Raw genomic sequence first — 22,548 nt, 5'->3', positions numbered from 1 at the left:
GAAATTTTACCTCAAATGGAATTCCGCTTGTTAAAAAAAAAAAAAAAAAAATTGCACCGCCACATAGAAAAGTGCACAAGGATCATAAAGGTGATCAAATTTGTTAAATAAGCGACTTACCTACAGAGCACTTGGGACAATGGACAAGAAAAATGTCAGCAAAAGTGGTTGACTAACTGACAGGCTGTTGATCGTCTACAAGCCAACAAATGACCATTTCCTTCTGCTCTTCCTTTCCTTACTTTTCACTCTTGACCTGTTTCTCTCCAGCTGCCCCACCAGTGTACCGTTATATAACTACCTCTATCTCTCAGTGTTGCACACACACACACACACAGGCTGAGATTCCAGGGCCAAACAAAGTTAGGACTGATGGAGGATGTAATGGCATTAAGTCCAACAGAAGAAGGGAGGGATGGAGAGAACCCTAGATTTTAGTTAAATAAGGCTAATTGGGGAGTTAGAAATGTTCCAGAGGGAGAGAAGACGTGAATCATATCAACAACACTGTTTGTCATGTCCATATTCCAACCAGACTGATTTTTAGAAAGACAAAAAAAAGAAAAAGGTCTGCGTGCCAGCAACAGCAACCAAATAAGATGCAGCGCCCATGGAAAGATTTTAGACCCCTTTAGGTTTCTAAGCATACGGCATTCATTTGCAACTGAGCTCTGAAACTTTCTACTTCTATTTGTGGCGCCAATGAAGTTTCTGCAGCTTGACTGGAGTCCACTTGTAAATAATGGGATTCATTAGATACAATTAAGAGGGTGCACAAGTGCTTATGGGGCCTCAAGGCTAATGGTAAACGTCAATGAGTAAAAAACAAGCCGTGAGGAAGAAAGAATTGCCCATTAACCTGTGAAACAGGATTTTGCCCTTGGACACAGCTGAGAAGGATGTAAGAAAATCTTTACAGACTAGGGGGAAAAGTCAGAAAGACCAACAGGTTTCCTGCTTTGAAGCCTTTCCTCACTAACAGGCTCATGACAGCCTGCTAGCAATCTATCAAAAGCCATCTCACGAGACACAAAGTTTTTCTGATCTGATAAAAGAAACAGTGAATTTTCATCAGTAGTCCTCAAAAGCATGGATTATGTCATTAATAACATAAAACAAGGTGATGGTAGCATCATGTGGTAGTAGGAGCTGGACTTGACTAGAGTAGAACGTAGAAAACTGTAAAGCAATCAAAAGTGAAACTGTTGATTTAAGAACTTTGTGCAGCAATGTTCCCAACCAATGACATAAACCTCCAAAGGAAATCTGCACAAAGCTTGCAGGACACATTCTAATAAAGCTTCCACATGTAAGACAAACAAGCTGGTGAAACAGGCACATCAGATATCAGGGAAGATGACCCAGATGAAAGGAAAATATCCGATTGTGTTCCAGAAGTCACAAATTAGACAAAAGCAGCTCTTAGTCAAAGATTTGCAGTAGTTAGTGATCTCTGATAGTAAAATTTAATTATCATAAGTGAAATAATCCATCAATTGTAAACAACTGATAAAAAAAAGAAGCATTAAATCTATTTTATTTGTAAGTGTTGCAAATAAAACCTACAGTTTTAGAGATTATCTACATCAGTGAGGAAAGAGAAGGAGAAATGATGGATGGAAATCTGGTTGGATGGATTTTAGGCAGCGGAATGAAAGCAAGCAGGTGACTAGAGAACCCTGTGGCTGTCACAAGGTTTTTATCTGTGAGTGGCAATAAATTCAGAAAACTAAAGTTGGACATGAGTTTTTTCAGTGCATGAGATCATTGATAATTAGTTATAATACAAACACATTCACAGAAACAGCCCGACTACCCCAAGGGCTGAGGTCCCAGGGATAATCCAATGTGATTTGATCAGGTTTTAGCGGGAGGGAGTTAATGGGACGGCAAAGGAATGAGGGCCAGTCATATACAAATATACAGTCTGAACTTAATCCACCCATGAAACACTGAAATTGAGCGATTCAGAAACAGAAAGACACAAAAGGAGGAAAGACAGAGGACTTATCTCTGAGACAGAAAAGTAATCTTAATCTAAATTAGTTAAACTTTAAAAGTGCCAGTAAAATAGTCTGGGTTGGTACTATATGGAATCTCATTTATTTATTTAAAATGAAAACTGAGCTACATTAAACAGCACAGTGACCACATACATGTATCATGTGAGAACAAAACCCATGAATGTGTCTATGTTCTAGAAATGTTATGATTATTGTAAATTATATATGAAATAAAAAAATGAGAATATTTGGTTTTTTAACAAGTATATAAAATCCAACCCTTCCGAGTGTAAAGAAACTATTAAATTCTAACGTTTAATATCTTTAAAGTTGTATCCTACTTGAGATTGCTTGAATTGAGCATTTCTTTTTGTTTTTGCTAGTAATTTAATATATCAAATAAAGCAATGACAGACATAAAAGATGTCATTGGAGAGAGATGCAGAGAGAAATGAGGGATAATGGGACTAAAGGAGGGTAAATGAGAAAAAGGAGTTTCTCATAAAAAATCCTCTGGTCCATTAAACCATTGCTGTCAGCCTCCACAAAGTTGAAGTCAAGCTAAAAGGAAATAAGGGAGATGGCTCATCTGTCTGCATGTATGTCTGATGTGTGTCTGATGCTCTTAGCAGCACTTAGAGGCTTGAAGTTTGAATCGAAGTCTGACTGCATTTCTGTCTGTCTCGTGTTTTTCTCCTCATAATTATTAGAGCAAACTGTTGCAAACTATTTCAACCTGATGTGATCAAACTGGCTCCATATTGCTCCCTACAGGTGGAGAAAAAAAGGCAAACACGATAAGTGTTTTCTGAGTGGTATGGTTTTCTCAAGAAAAAGTCTGTAAGAGAGCAAAAGGGTATATGCAAAAGACATTAATCAGAAGAAAAAAACAGCATCATATGACTGTATCTCCTGCAGCTCATGCCAAACTTATTAATATAGTCAGTAAACAACTGTTGGGGGGGATTGGCAGAGAGAGGATGGAAATTAGAGACAAAAAACAAAAAAAGAGGCTGTCATGTGACTCATGAATGTAACACAAATCTCAGGGGAGGTACTTACACTTGTAACGCGTCTGTAAATCTGGGCAGCATTTTGACATTCAGAGTAGGGATACTCTGAGGTGGCCATCTCCAGCATACACATCCCAAAGGCATACACGTCTACAGACTCATCGTACTTCTCTTCATACATCTCTGGAGCCATGAACTCAGGAGTACCTTAAAAAAAAGAGAGGGGAGGAAAAAATCATTTGTATGTTGTTTGAGCTTAGCTCTCTAAGATTAGGGGAAAACACTGACTTTGCTTAATCTTCCAGAAAGACAATAAGTAAGAAACTACCTGCAACATGACATGCAAACTTGTTTAGTCTTTGCATACTTAAATGCATATCCATTAAACACTAACTTGCACACAAATGCTGTAAAAAGAATTAAAAGCTTGAGGTGAAAAGACTTATATAGTTTAATGCATATGTATCCTAAGACTGATAAAACTCCTACACATATTTGGAAAACCACAAACTAGTGCCACATATTTGTTTTGTGGGGTGATTTCCAAGTCTGTCCAAATACTGAAAGTCTCCCTAATTACTACAAAGAAGCTGTGAGACTCAGTGAGTGTATCATTCTTGCCTCAAGTGTGTAGAAATATGCACATTCATGTGCTTGTTGTATGAGAAAATGAGTCCGTAAGAAAATACTGTGGAACTAAACTGTGTGTTTAAGTGTGTATTTATATTAAAAAAGTAGAGGGTGTGCATCTCCAAACAACTTAATCCATCTGACTGGAGGTCTGTTCAGTTTTCAAATACCTGTGGTTAGCTTTAACAACATGTTAGAAGCAGTAAAAAGAACATAAAGTAGGCGTGCACGGTGGGCAAAGAATGTGCATGTAAAAGAGTTATTGCTTCAGCAAACTAACTGATTATGTTGGCTGTTTTACTTACTCCACATTTGCAGCTTTATGTACAAACAGATGCATTTTCCTTACCTATGACACTCTTGGCAAAAGACGCCCTCTTTAGCGTGGCCAGCCCCAGGTCTCCTATCTTCACAGAGCCTGTGGGGCCTGTGATGAAGATGTTGTCGCATTTCAGGTCTCTATGAATGATGGGCGGGGCTCTGGTGTGCAGGAAGTGAAGACCTTTGAGGATCTGTCGACACCACGAACGCAAAACCTTGATTTTCATCACCTTGAAACGCTTCAGGTAACTGCAAGACAAAGAAATCGAATATGAGATCATTTGCTAACGCAGGACAAAGGGAACAGAAATCAGAAAACATTTAAAATAGCAGCTCTTGGTCTATTCATTTCCTAAAGCTGCACAGTAGAGGTGAATAAAAGAAGTGATGCACTGTGGTGCAGAAACCTGTAACTGTGTAAACCTTTTATTAAACACAGTGCAAGATTAAGATTTAAAATTAAGATTCAATATAATAAAATGAGCATGAAGAAAATAAAAATAAAGATTTTAAAAAAGTGAGAAAACAGCAACTTTAGAGTTAAACCCAAACAAAAAAAACTGATAAATTGATTAATAAAAGAAAGCAAAAAAAACAAAAAAACAGCTGCTATACCTGTAAAGAAAATTCAAAGCAAATATACTACAGATGCTGTAAGAAAACAATTAGACAGTCATCAGGAGCACCTGTAGGAAGACAAACTGAAAAACATAAACAACCACAAGATAGGAGGAATGAGTCGTAAGTTTTCTTTTCTTTTTTTTTTTTTGTATTGTGCATTTAAGTGCCCTCTGTCCCATCACAGTGCCTGCCAACATGCGTCCTGTCTTAATGCCTCTCTGTGGTTTCCAGCTAAAGAAACTCCCACAAAAACATCAATTGAGGTCAAATGCTATTCCAGTAAAAACTTTGACCTGCTTTCCACATATTTTTCTACACAATACAACTCACTCAGCACGGATAACTCTCTGTGGAAATATGCATTATTCTAAATCAAAGCCTGGAAAAAGCAGACAATGTAAACAGGGGAGAGGTTTGAATCTAAAGCTTGCATAACCATTGTGTTATGTTTTTCGGAATATTCCAGTTTATGGAAATCATCATCAAAAGAGACATCAGTGTGCATACAACATCAGAGAGGCCATCACGATACACATTTTAAGTTAGCAGCTAACACTCAGAAGCTCAGTTTTCATTCTGAACGTGCACAGAAGGCAACAGCAGTTATAGGACAATCACACGACTACATTTAAACAAATCCTGTTTATATGCTTCCAATAAACAGCTGCAACCATACGGATGCACATCATGAGATGCTTTGGTGTGGTCCAGACAGCCATCAACCTTACAGTAAACATTATTTGTGTATTATCAAGCAGTCTTGCCATTCCCATGCCAGTTAACTTAACACTTACTCAAATTGAAAGCACAAAAGCACCATTTAATTGTGACAATTGTTTCATTCTGAATCTTGAAGTAATTTAGATCAATCGTCTCATGCCTCTCCCCACTTATTCCTGATCTGGGTTATGAGGCTGGAGCCTTTCCCAGTACAGGTTGGGTGGAGAGCAGGAAAACACCCTTTGACAGGTTGGCAGCTCAATCTTAAAGCTAAACACAGATCCACACCTGAGGGTGATTAAGAGTCAGTCCACCTGGTTTGCATGACTTTGGAATGTGGGAGGAAATGCTGCAGGAATACAAGCAGGAAACAATAGAGATGTTCACGTAAGACACACTGATGTTAGTTAGCAGCCTGACAGTGTGCTGCTGTTTCCAGACTGAACATGCATGCTTTGATTAGCTATTTTAAATGTGTTTAAACTGAGTGTTTATTTAATCAGATGGGGACTCTCTATGGAGAGCTCTGTGATGCATGGAAAGCAGGATGCACTGTTCAATCATCATCTGATCTTTCAGCTTAAGAGGAAAATTCACAGACTTATTTCCTTTTTGCACAGTATCACAGGATACAGGATAAATTGATTTACAAAGATTTTATTTGTTAAAGTAGTTTGATTCCAATTTCTAAAGCTGATCTTATCTTTGATCTATTTTGTGCATTTGATTCAATATCCACTAAATCTGCCCTGGCACCTGACTGGACCACTGGCTGACCAGTGACTCACTCGTGGTTTCTCTGCTGGCTGAGTCTCTATTGAGTCTGGCTCCGGCATCACTGACAGCTCCAGCATCTCGCCAGCTGCTTAAATAATGAATCAACTGCAAATGTGTCTTAACTGAAGAAGCAGTTTAGACAACTATAAGAGGCAGCATCACAGACCAGTCTGCACCAACCTCCATCCACACTGTTGAGTTAAAGAGCTGTAGAAGTGTAAATTACAGCACTTAAAATCCGGCACAGGAATGTATTTCCATTTGACATCACTATAAACACAAATCAATTTTTTTTTTATTCAACGCAAACAACTATGTTATAAGAGAGAAAGTATACTACAGCCCAAAATATCTGTTTAAGCTTGCGTATCCACCCAGGGTTTGCTTTCCGCTAATGGAGCATGTTACAGGAAGGAAAATAATGTTTTGGGGGCAATTTAAATTGAGCTCAACTTGAAAAAAGAAATGTTTAAAACATTTTCCACCTGTTTTGCACATTAAAGAAAGATAAAGACGTAAAAAGGCACTAAAGAGCAGCACACCTCGTATCTCTTCATGTCTAATCTGCACCCTCCTCTCCCTCGCCTGTCTCCTCTGCTTTCTTTCTCTCTGGTTCTGAAGTCAGAGCAGGGCTGACAGAAAAGTTAAACCCTGTGGCATGCAGCTCTGGAGTGACACTGCACAAGGTGTCTCTCACACACACAATCGTTCAACCGTGCTCCCATTTCAGCTAGGCATGTTCTGATTCCGTTTTATTCTGACCAGTATTGGTTCCGATACCTACGGGTTTAAGTATCTGGCGACAAAGAACTGTTATTGTGGTGGCTTTTTGGCTTCTCGTTGCTAATTTCTCTAAGGTTGCTAGCGTTAGGCAGCATTCGTGCTGCCTCTGGAAACCTAAACCCTGCATATTAGGAATGTCACTGTTTTGATGGCTAGATTTTTCTAATGAGTAATAACATCAAATTGCTAACATAATGCTAATGCTAAATGTTAGCACAACAGTGATTCACATGTAGCTGCTTCTTTGCCTACCAACTCAAAACAACTCAATCGTCATGCAAGATTGCGTAACTTCCTGTGTCTGTGTGTGGTGGTGTTTGGCAGAAAAAAAAAAAAAAAGATTTAGTTTCCATGGAATCAGATGGTGTTTGGACAGAAATACTCGATCCTGATTCTCTTACTTTTGGCAGGATTGACGAGTATTTCTGATGCTAATAGCGATATCGGCCCAACTCAAATCTCAGCACACAAATCAGATTTCACAGCTCTGATATAACAGATATGTTATATGTATACAATCTGTTTAATACACTTCCTACCGTGTATGATATGGCATAAAAGCATTTATACTCATAAGAGACATGTATTTACACAGCTATATAAATATGGCTCTTCCTCTCTCTCACACACATACAAATCACCCTGATAAGGACCCCTTCATAGACCGAACCCATGCTGGTCAGTGTTTCCATCTTCACCTTCTTTCTCCCTCCCTATCAGTCCCTCTTGTCATCTCTTTTTCCACAACCTCAGCATACACCAGCACCTCTCCTTTCTGAGTATTCACCTGGACAGCTGCCAAACGCCTGTGCAGCCTTCATCCTGTTCATAAGCACACTTGCATGCACTGTGTGAATGTACAAAAACAAACATGTGTATAAAGTATAGATTTCCTGTATATGCTAGTCTTTCAAAGGGAAATCAGCCATAATCTTAATTATGTTAATCTTGTAAATAATTACAGTGTAATTAATGTAATTATAGCTTTTTCATTTAGCATTTTAAGAGTTTCCTAAATGTTGATTATCCCCTTCCTTATTTAGCAAAACAATAGATAAAGTATTGAAAACTTCCTTTGTTGATGATGTTGATTAAACTTTATTAAATTTTGTGGTTATATATCCAGACTGGAGCTCAGATGCAGCCTTTGCTCTGGTTTAGAAACATGAAGATGTTTTGAATCTACCAGTAGAGGGCGATACTGTCCTGGGTAGTACTGTTCTACTGATTTATTCATCCTTCTGTGGTTACAGGTGAGTCATTGCTTTGTTTATCCAATTTGCTGTTTTTGAATGACATCCTTTTGTCTATTCAGTCGACGATCTGAATGCATCTCTCAGGCTCTGCCTTGATGACTTGTTCTATTCACCAACTGTATGTAACTATTGCTTCTGTCATCCATCTGCCTTCTGCTACCCGCAGCAAGAAGATATGATGTCAGGAATGAGGGGAATCTGCAGCAGAAGCGGCAGCTGGCAGGTGGACCAACGCTGTCCCTGGATGCACTGCATGGAGCAGGCTGCGCGGCGCTCACCCCATGTTCAGCCTTTTATTGTGGCAGGAGCTCAACAATCGTGCTGACATTCACAGACTGCGTGTATTCTAAACAGCAGAGACGCTGGCACTCTTTCGACACAAAATTCTCTACGGGGGAATTTTCAGGGAGGGGGAACAGACAGAGACTGAGGTGAGGGACTGACAGCCACCAGTGGTGCTTTCATCCAAACAATCAATGTAAATTTATCAAGGTTTCCTCGTGATTTATGAGCTAATTTGAATCCGTGACTAACACAGGATGAGAAACAGTTGAACACACTGTCTTTTGGGTGTAGTTTATTAGTGATACATTATAACATTGTTTAGGGTCATGTAAGTACAATACAACAAGCAGTTACATAAATACTGTGCAATAAACGGACATACAACACATACTCTAAATGTAATGAGTCAGACACTCACTAGCTGCCCCCTTACAGCTGTAATTAGCACTGAAATCTAGCTAGGATGTGAGGTGCTATAAACACTGCTTTGAAAGGTCATTTGAACATTTGAAAACAGAATTTAAAGGCTTATTGGTTTGAAGGGAAAGAAGATGGTAGGTATATGCAAATGAATGCATTTTCTATCCAAAAAATAAACAGAAGCTTTTTGTTTATGCATCTAATCCTGGTATCCAAATTTTATGTAAAAGCTCGAGTATTGGTGGTAAAATCAATACAGTAAAGACGCACAATGCATCCATTTAAAATTCCTTAAATTTCTCATGTACTCACGTTTTTAATGTGCCAGATGTCATGAGCTCAGTGACGAGAACAATGCACTTCTTTCCTTTGCAGGGACCTTCCCAGGAGTCATAGAAGCGGACGATGTTGGGATGCTGGAGACCTTTTAACATCCCGGCTTCCTCTTTGAATCGCTGACGTTCCGACTTGGACAGCTTGCGGTCCTACACATAGGACAGAGAGGGACAATTAGCCAAAAGCAGACAAAGCCAAGAAAAAGAACTGTGTTAATCAGAAACACAACATAATTACATCACCTGATATTAGAATCAAACCAAGAGGTGAAAGGTTTTTAATGGCAGGGAGGAAAGCTAACTAACAGGAGAAAAAGAGATTCAGCAAAAGAAAAATAGGTGGAGGAAAAAAAATGTTTTAGCCGAGCACTGGTTCAATGACTAAGTTTTGCTTTAGAAAAAGACACAGTTACATCCTTTTATCTGGAAGCACAAAGGTCCATTACAAAGAGTTGAGGGTGCATTGTGCTCAGTCTTCTTAAGATCTGTGTATTACCTGTAGAGGAGCTTAGTAATAACCTGAGATATAAAGTGATTTACACTAAACTGATATAAAATCCTGTGAACAAAATTTGGTATGGTTCTTCTTTATAAAGATTTTATGAAATATTTATCCGTGTAAAAGTCAAGCTGCATCTCCGTTTATCCTCCCTCATTGTGCCGGCTGAGGGTGGAACTTTATTTTATAGGGATAGTATTTATTAGCATCATAACATGTTGATTAAAAACAAAACAAACAACAAATAAAAATAAGTGAAAAATGACCTCTGTGCTATTGTTTGGATGTGAAGTTCATGACCCTTCCGCTACAGTTTCACTGAGTCTGTTGTGGTTGTTGCCATCTAGTGAGAGCTTGACCACAACAGGCAAAGAAAAGGGAATTTTCCTGCACATTCTTCCATCCTGTGGAAGAGCTGTCCTCCAAACACACACAGAGACACACACTCAAACACAGACATTTTATTGGGCATTCCACATCTACCACTGATACCTCAATAAACACACTCATTGGGTACTGAAGGCAGGTCAGCTCTTGTTCATAACTGAGGTACACGTGTGATTGCATGTGTTTCTAGCTTGTGTTTATTTCAAGCAAAGAAAAGCTTAAAAAAATACATTTTTTAATTTTAAGGGATAAATCCTGCTATTTTCAGATGGTTTCAGCTTAAATGTAGCTGCAACAACTTATGCGACCATAAATAAAAAAAATGCTCATCCCAAATATGGAGTCGTCATGGTATTTCTAAACAGGCTGAACCAGATGTGGGGGAGAAAAAAAGAATATATTTATGACAGAAATGTTCCAATGAACAAGGAACACAAACTTGTGGGGGAAATTGTGACACAGGATATCTGTGATCTTTTTCAGGAGAATGAAACTGCAGGAGATTGAGCAGACAGGTGACAGGTCTCTACATGGAAACAGGAAGAGCAGCTGGACTGGATGAGAACGAGGCGGCAGAATACACAGTAGGAGGACACAAGAAATGGCAGCATTTTATATTTAACCTGATTTTCAATAAGCACTTATGTTTTTTAGGTGATGCAAGAACAGACGCTGGAGGTCGAACACCTACTCTTAGCAATTTTATAAGGATTATCTCCATGGCAACCAATTTTAAAAAGAGATTCAATGAGGACATCATGATTCCGGCTCAGTTGTTTTTTTATTATTACACAATATTTTAAATCTTTCATTAAAGCTTGAGAAACATAATATGACCACACTGCTTCATTTTCACAATTAATTTGGGTATGGATTTAGTATTTTAAAGAAAAAAAGAATCAAGACCATCAATAATTCAAATGCTTTAAAGCAATGCTACACACCCAGGTTTTATAAAATATCCTAACATATGATGGCACAACACACAGGTAACATCCAAACTTAAACACCCACTGAAACAGCCCATCAGCACTGCGCAGACAAAACATGCAAGGATTTTAAACCTTAGAAGCTTTTAGAAAACCGTGTGAGCTGCTTCAGAGATTAGAAGAACCTCTAAGGTGATGATCTCATATTGTCATACTGTATAACCCAGAGCCTCATCTATATCATATGACTTACACACACATTAAAGTACTTCACATACACACCAAAGCTTTCAGAAATAATGTGCATGTGTGTGTCTGATGGCCTATGGCAGCTTATCCCCTTCATCCTGCAGCAACCACTTCCCTGATGATAGCCCATTAGCAACTGACGCACAAATCATCTGTGTGTATGTGTGCACTCACCAAGCCTTAGTCCAATTCTCTTCCACCCTGGATCTAAGATCACATGATCTCATGGTCACATGACAAAAAGTCACCTGACTGACTGGAAGCCAACATTCCATTTCCCAGCACCACTTAGAAAAGACCCCGACCACCCATAATAACGCTGTTAACACACCTCCCTCTGGGCAGAAGAAGATTCCTTCCACTTTCTTCACTGTGAGTGTGTGTGCTTGAATTATCCAAGCATAAATCATTAGCACTGATAAATTATGTAGACTAAAAGCTGCATACAAAAGGTTTATTTAGGGTTTGTGCACGTCTCCAAGATACTGTTGGTTAATGTAATAGCCTCCAAAATTATGGAAACATGGCCCTGCATGTGCATATTTGGGTGTATATGACATGAATAAAGATGGCAGACATTAAGTCTAAGGGGGCTTACTAATCCATTATTAATGTTTCCTTCCTCAAGTGTATAAACGGACACACATACAGTAGAGCTTTAACAAAGACAACACAGTGGATACATATCTAATAGAAAATTGATGTCAGGATGTGAGTATTTACAGAAATAATTTGATCCAAGGCACATAAGTTCTCTTGTTAAGAGTGTTTGTCTCTCTCTCTCTCTCTCTCTCTTTCTCCCTCCTTCCCTCAATCCCTCCATCCTTTCTTTCCCTCCGAGCTTCAAAACATCATGAGACTTGAGTTTTGTCAGACTCAAAAATATCCTCTCACTTCCATCTAAGTCCGTCTCTTTCACATTCTCATGCACTATCCACACATACACACACACTTAAGCAAGTCATGTCTGCACATTCAGATCTGCAGTCTCTTATCGGACACTCACACACACTTCTTTTCAACATGAGGACTTCACACTCTAATCCGAACACTGCGTTCTCACCGTTTTCCCTCAGCCTATCTGAGGGGTTTGAAAGAAGCCTTCTATATACATCCCTACGCAAGTGTCAGCTCTAATTCTGTCTGTCCAACTTCTGTTCTGCAACAGCCAACCGAGGACAGCACACACACATGTATAGACCCACATACAAGCAAGCAGCCAGACAGGCTGGCAGAAACACAATCTGCTGTGTTACAGTATTATATCGTTTCCTGCAGAGGAGCTGAAAGCTGATACTCTCTGATCAACTCGTGTAGGTCCGGATATCCCGCTGAGTTTCAACACTCTGTGATCATCTGCTCTGGTGCTCTCTGGTATGTTGCATCCAAACCAGTGGGCAGCAATCACAGCATAAGATGGAATAAGGCCACAACATATCACAACAGATGACAGGATATTAAAAAAAGTAGTATTAAAATATGCTTGAACAAATGTCAATGTTATTACTGCAAGTTCATGGGTACAAAACGTCCATCTCTCCAAGGGATACTAAAAATAGTATTAATAATTGGAACCGATTGTCAGCGTCCAGAATTGTGTGTTTCTCAGGCTTTTAGTGATATAACAGTAATTATCTTCATTTTACATGAGGGACAAAAATATCCTTAGAGGAAGAAAAAGAAGTAAGTATTCTATCATTCTTATTGGTTGAAAACAGCCCAACTCAGCAGAAACATATTGTTTCACAAGGTTCATGTAACACTAACTGAGATCTGCCAGTTCCCAGCTGTTCTCAATGCAAGTCGATGTCAGGCTGTGTGTGCTTCTTCTTGTGCTGTAAGGTTGGATGTGATGTGGTCAAAGATGGCATTCTGCATACCTTGGTTGTAATCTTCAACCAGTCTACTCATTCCTTTCTGACCTCTGACATCAACAATGTAATTCCATTCAGAAAACCGATGCTTACTGGATATTTTACATTTTCCAAGCAACATTAGCATTTTTGAGATATTTAAGAAGTTTAACACATTACTAAGCAGAGCAAAGGGATGATGGGAAATGAGGTCCATCACTCCTACCTATGTTCATTAAACCTGTGAAATACTGTGTCAAAAAGCACTCACTACCACCTTCCCTCAAAATTTAAGGTTGAATATTTTCTTACAAGTTACTCAGTGTATGAGTTTAGATTGTCAGCATGACATCTTTGATCATTTTATTTATTTTTCTTGGCTCTCTTGCATGACAAATTCTTTTCGTGAGGACTGAATCTTGAGACTGAAGACTGAAGCACGGATATATTCAGGAATTTCAGCTGAATAATAACAAAAAAACATTATGATTATGGTGATTATGTCACCTGTGGAAAAAACGGATTGAGCAACATTCCTGAGTCTTTAGGTTTCTGGACTTTTGCCGCACATGGTCGGCGTAATGCACTAAAATCTGAACTGAAAGTCCATAAAACTGTTTTACAGAACTGTACTTGTACTATAAGTTGTTGAATGTTTTACTGAAATCGATTAAAATATTTTTAACCAGTTTTAATCAGTTAAGAAATATAGTTATGTCATATCAAATAGTTATTTGGCCCACCACCAAAAGACTGAATACCATAGTTTGATATACTTCATAGCTTTAGAAAAAGTATCTTGACCATATATTTTACTAAAAAGGAATGAAAAAAAATCTAAAGTTGGGAGAACTTGGGGAAAACTTGATGAAAAGTAAAGTGGCTAATACTTTAAAGATACAGACAGCAATTTCTAAGAAGTGCCTTTTTGTGAAAAGCTCCTTCTGCTGAGGAATTTAAGATGATCTGATTTGAAACTAGATAATGAAAAACGACTGTTCAAAGCCTGCAGCTGCAGATTAAATTAATGCAAAAATATTTGCATGAATGCAATAAGGAATTATGGAGAAAGAATGAAAGCAAGAACAACAGCTTATAACTTATTAAGAACAAACAGAGCAGCATTCAGAAACCATTTTGGAAATCCTAACCAAACTCTTTTTTTTTTTACTTTTTGTTCAACTTTGGCAGAATGTTTGTTGACCTAATTTGATTTTCCTCTGACCCAAATTTTGAGGGGAGAAAAAAAAATCGGGAGCTGTAAATCTTAATTACATCTTGGCTGCATGAATAAGCTGGTTTGTTTCTATATACTGTAAAGACTTTATTGGGGGGGTGCTGTGTGTGCATGTCATGTTCCCCTTACTGTGGAGCTGCAGCGCCTCTCAGACCCCCCGCACTCTTTAAACGCTCTCCTGCAAAGAACCACAAATCCCCTACAGCACACACACCTACACAATAAACAGGCTCACAAAAGACCCACATATCGCTATAGCTGAACACACAAACCAAGATCTTTGCCACAGCTTGTTATGGTTAGCCAGAATGAAAGAGAGAGAGAGAGAGAAAGAGAGAGAGAGAGAGAGCATCTGTTGTGAATAAGTACAACTGAAAATCGGAGGACTAAGTTCATGTAAAAGTCAAAGAGGAAGAGAAAGTGATGGAGTCCGATCTCCTTATTTTGGGTACATTATGCAATGTGTGCCAAAATGTGAAGAACCCACCAAGATTTGGGTTCTTCTGATCACACACTCCTCCTGTATTCCCCATTTGTTTGTTTTATCCTTTTTTCCTGGTTGCTTGTCTTTCCGTGTGTCTAAACTCCCTCTTTGTTTCCCCGCCATGACCCTCCTTTCCCTCCCTCCTTCATTCCTCCTATTTAGATGGTTTTTGGTTTCCCATCAATCACCACTCTACATATTGCAGTAACCAGGGCCATATGTTGGTGTGCATGTGTGTGTATTGCAATCTGACCTAGATGTGGCTGAGAAAGTTGTTTCTGTAGTAAATGGGGTGAGGCGTATACCCAATGGCTTTTCTAATCTTTATTTTGAATGTATTGTTAAAAACTACATACTATCTATGAAGTGTTTGGTTTTCTGTTGAGATTCTTTTGTTTTTGGTCTGATTTGCAGGACGGATCCATGTCAGGCCCTTTGAGAGTGTGTGCTCATGTTGTATAGTACTTGTCTGATAACAATAGGTGCCATCTCAGCCGGTCACTGACTGCACACGCCATTGTCTCTACTTTCTGTGCCTGGCTGCACAATGCACACCCACGATGTGCCTGTGCTGTCATTAACCTCTGATCTGCTGGTTACGCTTCATCTCTTCTCACTGCTATTCTCTCATCTTCTTTCTCTAACATTTCCCTACTACTCTCCCTTCATCACTTAACTTTTTTCTCCCATTCATGATAAATTTCAAACATGGCCTCTCTCCCATATCACAGCCCACAATTTGGCCACTTGATCCAGTCGCGTTGATCGGGTGTAATAAGAGGAAATCTAAGGGATAATGAGTAAAACTTCTGGAGAAAAGTGGTAATCCCTAACAGCATGCCATGCACAACGAATCTGATTATACCTGGAATAATCCCAATTCCAGAAGCTAATGAATAAAATGTTGATATGCCAGGTTTCTAAAGTTTAAGAGGATATAACAGACTTTAAATCATGAAACACTGAGCATCTAATAACTCAGTGGACGAGTTTAGGATGTCTGTAACCCCCCATGACACAAATTAGAGGACATCATCTCCCACAGAATCCAAAACTGAAAAATAACAAAAACAAATCTCACATCAGCTGAACTAACTTACACAGATATCCAGGACTCTAAAAAAAGCTCTATGCACCGATTAAAGTTTTGATTTGAATGATTAGCGACCAACAAAGCCGTCCTTTGTCACTGAAGCAGGAAGCTGATGGGTCTGAGAGTCACATGACTAAAACAGGGATTCAAAGTTTAATAGTGAGGTAAAAGGTTACAAGAAGGAACATTAAAAGGCCTGTTTAAAATTGTTTTTCATTTTATGCACTGCTGCATTAGAAATGCAGAAAATATATGTTTTTTTGTCGTATGTTTGTCCTGCTTTCAATATTTACATGTTTATATTATATTAGTTTATGTTTGTGTCATGTTGGACGGAAGAAATAGTATCTCTGGATTCACCCATTGTCCTTGTCAAACTACCACAACTGACAAACAAGGAGGAAAAACAGTGCAATCTACTCAGATCTGGACAGGCCTTTCTTGATTACAACACAATCAACACTGTCTATTACAAATACAAAATAATTGTTAAACCTAGAATTTTCTCTTGAAGTTACTAATGGCTCATTTCTGGTCTCTTTGGTTCCATCCTAAATTGTTTGCAAACTAAAAATAGACCAAACAATAGTTCAATTTTAGCTGACCAAGGCCACCTCTTTTAGTATGACCCAAGTTCAGATGTCCAGTCTAGAGTTACGTCCAAGAGACAGGTCAAACCTGTAATTTTACTCTGGACCAAATGAAAAAGTCTGGATGTGTGGACCAAACAAGTTAGATATAAAAGCACTCTCAGATAAAAAAAAAACCTGTACTTATAATATAAAGAGATTGTGCATATGTGAGACAGAAAGAAAGAAAATGTGTGATTACTTTCAAACATTGAATTAAACCTTGTAAAACATATTTGTGAACACTTTCAGGGCCACATTTTATTGATTGGGCAGCAAAACGTTTGATTTAGTGACAACAAAGATACATTTGAAACCTGAGACTTTTCGGTGTAATGGTTGCCATATATCAGCATTCCTGTCTGCCTTGAAGGGTCCAAAGAGTCTTTGAACCTTTAAGGACTTGACCCTTTTTTCAGAGAAAGAGACTGTGCTGCTGCAGTGAGTGTGTTGAGACCAGATCAAGTGCCCTTAAAGTGGTTGTGTTTCTGTGTGAGCCTCCAACTTTCTAATGTCATACATATTTGTTGTGTGTGTGTATGTGGAGTACACTTGTGTGCAAAAGGTTGCAGTCTTAATATAGTGCACATCCACCTGCCTCTCTGTTAACACATTATAAACAAACAGATCAGTGAGGCTGATATGTTGATGGACATGATCCACTCCAAAAGTGTCAACTGGTCAAACCTTTAAATCATGGTTACTGCCACTTCAACTACATGAATTACAAGTCCAGTGCCAGGGGGGGAAAAGGGAGAAAAAAGAAAGCAGACAGCAAAGCTTAGTAAGTCTGTATGGCTTTTAAACCAGAAGAAACATCCCACAGACTGTCAGCAGATCATGGATAAAATCCCCACTAAAGCCTATAAAAATACCAACAGACGTTAGCAGCAGGAGTTCATTACCAAGAAACCTCATATACTGTGTGTTTTTCTGTCTTTATCTTCACGCCTGTATTCAACAGGGTGTAAATGATGGCTTACACACTCCTCACACTGTTACAGTTCAACTGATTTGTGGGGCGTGGATTTAGACTTGGTAAGTAAAGAAAATGAGATGTCCCAGATAAAATATATATATATTACATAATCTGGGCAGACTCTTTTTACAATCCATTAAATCTGGGTCTTCACTATTATTGCCAAAGCTGAACTTCAGTACCTCTAGGGTTTCACTTCACTCATTCAATCATGTTGCAGCATTTGTGCATGCAAGAAAAAGCAGTAAACAATAAACATGTGCTCTTATGCAGTCAGTTAGACAGTTGGCAGTCCATTCATCTTGGTATTGTCCATTCATGAAACAAGAAAATTATGTTTTTTAGTAAAAGAAAAACTAAATAAAAGTTGAAAGGGTGTTTTAGGACATATGAAACTCCTCTACTGTGATGTCTTAAATTCTTCCAACTCAGTTTTGCTTAGAAAATGCCACATTTGTGGAAAGGGAAAGGAAAATCTGAATTGTATTAAAGGTTATGCAGAATTAAGGTTGTGGCTGCTTTGAGTGACAAGCGAGCCACAATGGCCACTATGGCAAAAATTTTAAATCAGCAGGGCTACAGCCATATTTTAAATACCATTTGTTGGAGAGCCATAGAAGAGGAAGAGTCAGTTAGCAAAGATAAAAGCAAACAATCCAGGTTTTAAACCATCAAAAATCAACATCTTAGCTTATCTTTTAAAAGAAAATGTACTTAACAAGCACTATTTGGTGAAAAATGTTAACAGGGACCAAGTTTACAAGACAACTATTTACATTTCTGTTACTTTTGAACTCTTAATATGTCTCAGATTTTAAATATAAGCCAGAATCCTGGATCACATACTGGAAAAAAAAGCAGCAGCTAGTAATTAAGTCAGTGTGCAGAATACTCAAAGTCCTCAATATTTATGTTCTGTCAATGTAAGAATTGCTTTAGGGAGGGTAACCAGCTGTGTGTTGAACATAGCGTTGTTCTGGCACAAACACACTCTGGCTTTAATATAATAAACCATGTCAATTCTGCAAAACTGTTGACAGCAACACTGATGGGATATAAACACACACAAGTGTACCTAAATGAATACACAAACTGTACAAACTGCATTCATGTGTACACTTCATGTGGTACACAAACACACACCACTCCACAACCCCCATCCATACAATAAACATAAAAGGAGGATTAGCTCATGTCAACACAGAGGGAGAGTGAGAACAGAGATGAGAGGAAAAGGCAGAAAAAGAAACACCAAATCATCAAACTTGAATGTCATCAATCATTTTCCCTGCTTCTTCCCCCTGCATATCCCTCAGCTCCCTTCTGTCTTCCGGTCAGGTTCTCTGCCCTTTTCCTCCTCACAGTGGCCTTTATTTCCTCTGCAGCTGGGCAGCTAAAGCGAGGAGGAGAAACTGATTTGGGCTCCAGCTCTGATGTGGTAACCAGAGAAGTTAACAGATACAGGCTACCGATGGAGCCATGCAGGAGAAACTCAAGTCATTTGCAGGAGGCAACTGAACCAGCTCCAGTGAACCGTGTGTGCGTTCTACATGCATGTTCGTGTGCGTTTCACTGTGGGTCTGTCAGACGAGTTACTGTGGTCATGTTACATGCAGGTTTTAGGGTTAATTGATTCCAGATGAGAGTCTATTACTGCCAAAGTGCACACTGTTACAAGACATTAGCTTAGTTTTCTTGTGCTTTTTCTTTATGTTGCTCTAAAGATTTGAAATATGGGTCAACATTTCTTACCTACAAGACTGCTGAAAAGTTTGGACACACCTACCTACTGTGTGTAAATGAAGAGGCTGTCAGTCTTTTAACTGGAACTGTACTTTTGTCAACAGTCATTTTTTCGAGTCTTAATTTTTTTGTGTGTACAGATACGGATACTCACACATGTTCAAGGCGAAAAAAGCTGCTGGACCAGACAGCATCAGCTCCAGGCTCCTTAAATCCTGCGCAGATTAACTGTGTGGAGTTATGGAGCATATCTCCAACCTGAGCCTCAAGTTGAAAGTGCTACCACAGCTCTGGAAGACCTCCTGTATGGTAACAGTGCCAAAGACATCTCACGCCAGAGAACTCAGCAGCTACAGGTCGGTGGCTCTCATGTCTCATCTGATGAAGACACTGGAGAGACTGATCCTGGGACACCTCAGCTCTACGGTGGAACCCTCCATGGATCCACTGCAGTTCGCCTACCAGCCTGGCATCGTAGTGGAACATGTGGTTACCTTCATGCTTCACCGTGCTCTGGCTCATCTGGAGAATCTCGGCAGCACTTTGAGAATCATGTGTTTTCTATCTCTCCACTGCTTTCAACACCATCCAGCCAGTGCTCCTGAAAGCCAAACTGGAGAGGGCTGGGGTGGATCTTCATCTAGCAGAGTGGATTCTGCACCATCTCACAAATCGGCCCCAGTTTGTGAGTGCCTGGGACTATGTGTCTGACCTGCAGACTTCAGACACAACATGGACAGCTGTGCTCTGCAGAAGTTCTCAGATGACTCTGCGATTGTCTGACTGATCAGCAAGACCACTTCCTAATCAATGCAGGGAATAACAACGAGATGGTGGTGGATGTTTGCAGATGCCAGTCTGCTTTCTTGTCACCGGTAAACATCCAAGGAGCGGACATTTAGAAAGTGGACTCTTAGTACCTGTTCACCTAAACAATAAACTGGACTGGAGTCACAACACAAACAGACTGCACAGGAAGGGTCAGAGCAGGCTCTATCTTCTGAGGAGACTGCAGTCTTTTGGAGTGAAGGGGGCACTCCTGAGGACCTTCTATGACTCTGTGTTGGCATCAGCCATCCTGTACGGTGTGGTCTGCAGGAGCAGCAGCATCACAGAGAGGGAGAGGAAGAAGCTGGACAAAGGCATCAGGATGTTCAGCTCTGTCCTGGGCTATTCTCTGGACTCAGTGCAGGAGGTAGGTGACAAAAGGGTCCTGGCAGAACTGACCTCTATGCTGGACCATGAGCCCACCCCCTGCAGGACGCCCTGTCTGCCCTGGAGAGCAGCTTCAGTGACAGACTGATCCATCCTCGCCGTGTGAAGGAGAGATACCACAGGTCTTTCCTTCCTGCAGCTGTCAGACTTTACAATGAACACATCTAAACTGTCTTTACATATTTATATACATGTTTATGTACATACTGTATACACTGTGTACACACACATTACTTTGTATGTGTGGGTTTTTTTTTTATATTACTGTGTGCTTCTGCTTACTGCACCTGTACTGCAACAAAGCAATTTTGCCACCGAGGGACTAATACAGGTTTCTTATTCGTATTATTATGTTAACTAGAAAATATGAATCCAGAAGGGGTAAGCCTGACAGCGGAAGACAGAAATGAGGCTTCAGGAAGAGGAAATGGGCATAATTATTCTCTAAACTTTTTCCTGTCATGATGTCGCACAATTCCAAAATATCCATACAGTACCTTCCTCTGGCATATATAACAAAAAATTAATAATAAGATAACTAGACAAGACTATGCTGCCCAGACAGTGGTTTTAATAACAATAACCATCTCCTTGACAGCTAAAGTCTGAAAACTGTGGATACTTCTGCAGTGCTGAGAGGAGGAAAAAGGACTGGGGAGATGAGAAAAGAGGGAATAGAATAGATAGGGTGCAAATGGAGGTTAGATTGTATGACACAATGATGCAATAACTGTGAAAACATTGCATACAGACACACACATGCACACACTCAGGGTGTAGGGTTACTGCAGAGGTGCCTGTCTGTCTCAGCCTTTCTCAGAGCTGAGATGTCAATGTCACACGGACCGAGTCTGTCGAGCAATTACATCAACCACAAACACAAACTGCCTTTTGTCCAAAATATCAAGACTGACGCTGTTGATGGGTGGACACCCAGATATATGTCTTTACAGAAGAAAATGTAGGTGAAACATTTAACAACAGAACAAAAATGGATGAGAATAAAAAACATGTGGAGGTTTGTATAGGGGGAAAAATGGAGGATGAGATAAGGGGGAGAGGGCTAATGGGAAGAAGAGGTGAGGAAAGAAAGATGACCGGATAGTAGGAGCTTGACAGATGCTAATGGCTAACGAGAACCCCCTCCATCCCAAAAAAAAAGTGAGCTCCAAGAAGGCAAAAGGCGGGAAGAAATGGGAGGAGGTGGGAGGGAAGACAGCGCAGATAATGAGCTGTCAAATGAGACAAAAGCAGAATTGTACAACTTCATAGTGAGTTCCATTTTCAGGAAAGATAAGTTTCACAACGAAAACAAGGCTTCACTAATTAGACGACTAAATCATTTCACAGTACCACAAACTTTTCCAAAACCAACTATTACACCAGGATAATTAAACTTAAACAACTTAAAACTTCGAACAAAGTAGATTCTCTAAAGTCCCAATCAATCAAGTCACAATAAAAGCTTTATTCATAAAGTGACAGCCAAAAATTAATTCTTCTAATTGCACTTCAGTTAAGTCCAAAACCTTCATAACAATATAGAAAATAATGAGACATAAAACAACTTCGAGATGAAAAGGATTCGCTTCAACTATAAGGCCCCGAACCAATTTACTAGTCTATTCTATGAATGTTGTACAGTACAGTATGGCTTCAATTTAGCTCAACAAAAAACTTGTAATTACAGTTATAATTTGTGCTCCCAGCAGAGTCCAACTTGTGAATCATTTAGGCTCTGAGCTCAAAGCTAAGAAAAAAAAAAAGGTGGGCTTTTGTTATTTCAGCTGCCTCTTCATTGCTTTAATGGTTGGCAGACTTTGTTATGTGAAGAGAAGCTGGATAATTACATTAATGTACAGCTCTGTTGACTCTGAAAGGAAACACTGTAATTAAACACAAAGTACATTTGGCTACAATTAGCTTGTACAATACTGAAGCAGCTTACACCGCCACGGGCAAGACCGCTGTAACCAATAACCTCTTTTACACCTGAATATTGTGCCGTATGCAAGAGGTTCAACCATTTTTCAGTGACAATGAGGTGTGACAAGCCTGAACAATTGCTGCTTAAAATAACCATACAA

At 39.4% G+C, this 22,548-nt stretch overlaps 1 protein-coding gene across 1 annotated transcript in view; it reads right to left on the bottom strand.

Moving 5' to 3' along the window:
• wnk1b (WNK lysine deficient protein kinase 1b) overlaps window positions 1–22,548 on the bottom strand; it is an 84,956-nt gene that overhangs the window by 38,915 nt on the left and 23,493 nt on the right. Inside the window, exons 3-5 of the mRNA XM_041977997.1 lie at window positions 9,142–9,314; window positions 3,996–4,216; window positions 3,066–3,223 (exon numbers count right to left, since the gene is read on the bottom strand). Coding sequence (XP_041833931.1) covers window positions 3,066–3,223; window positions 3,996–4,216; window positions 9,142–9,314 — 552 coding nt within the window. The remainder of the gene's footprint in view (window positions 1–3,065; window positions 3,224–3,995; window positions 4,217–9,141; window positions 9,315–22,548) is intronic.

Source organism: Melanotaenia boesemani, chromosome 23 (assembly GCF_017639745.1).
Source record: "Melanotaenia boesemani isolate fMelBoe1 chromosome 23, fMelBoe1.pri, whole genome shotgun sequence".
Lineage (NCBI taxonomy): Eukaryota > Metazoa > Chordata > Actinopteri > Atheriniformes > Melanotaeniidae > Melanotaenia > Melanotaenia boesemani.
The sequence above is the reverse complement of the archived record's forward strand: the minus strand, read 5'-3'. Positions and strand labels throughout refer to the sequence as shown.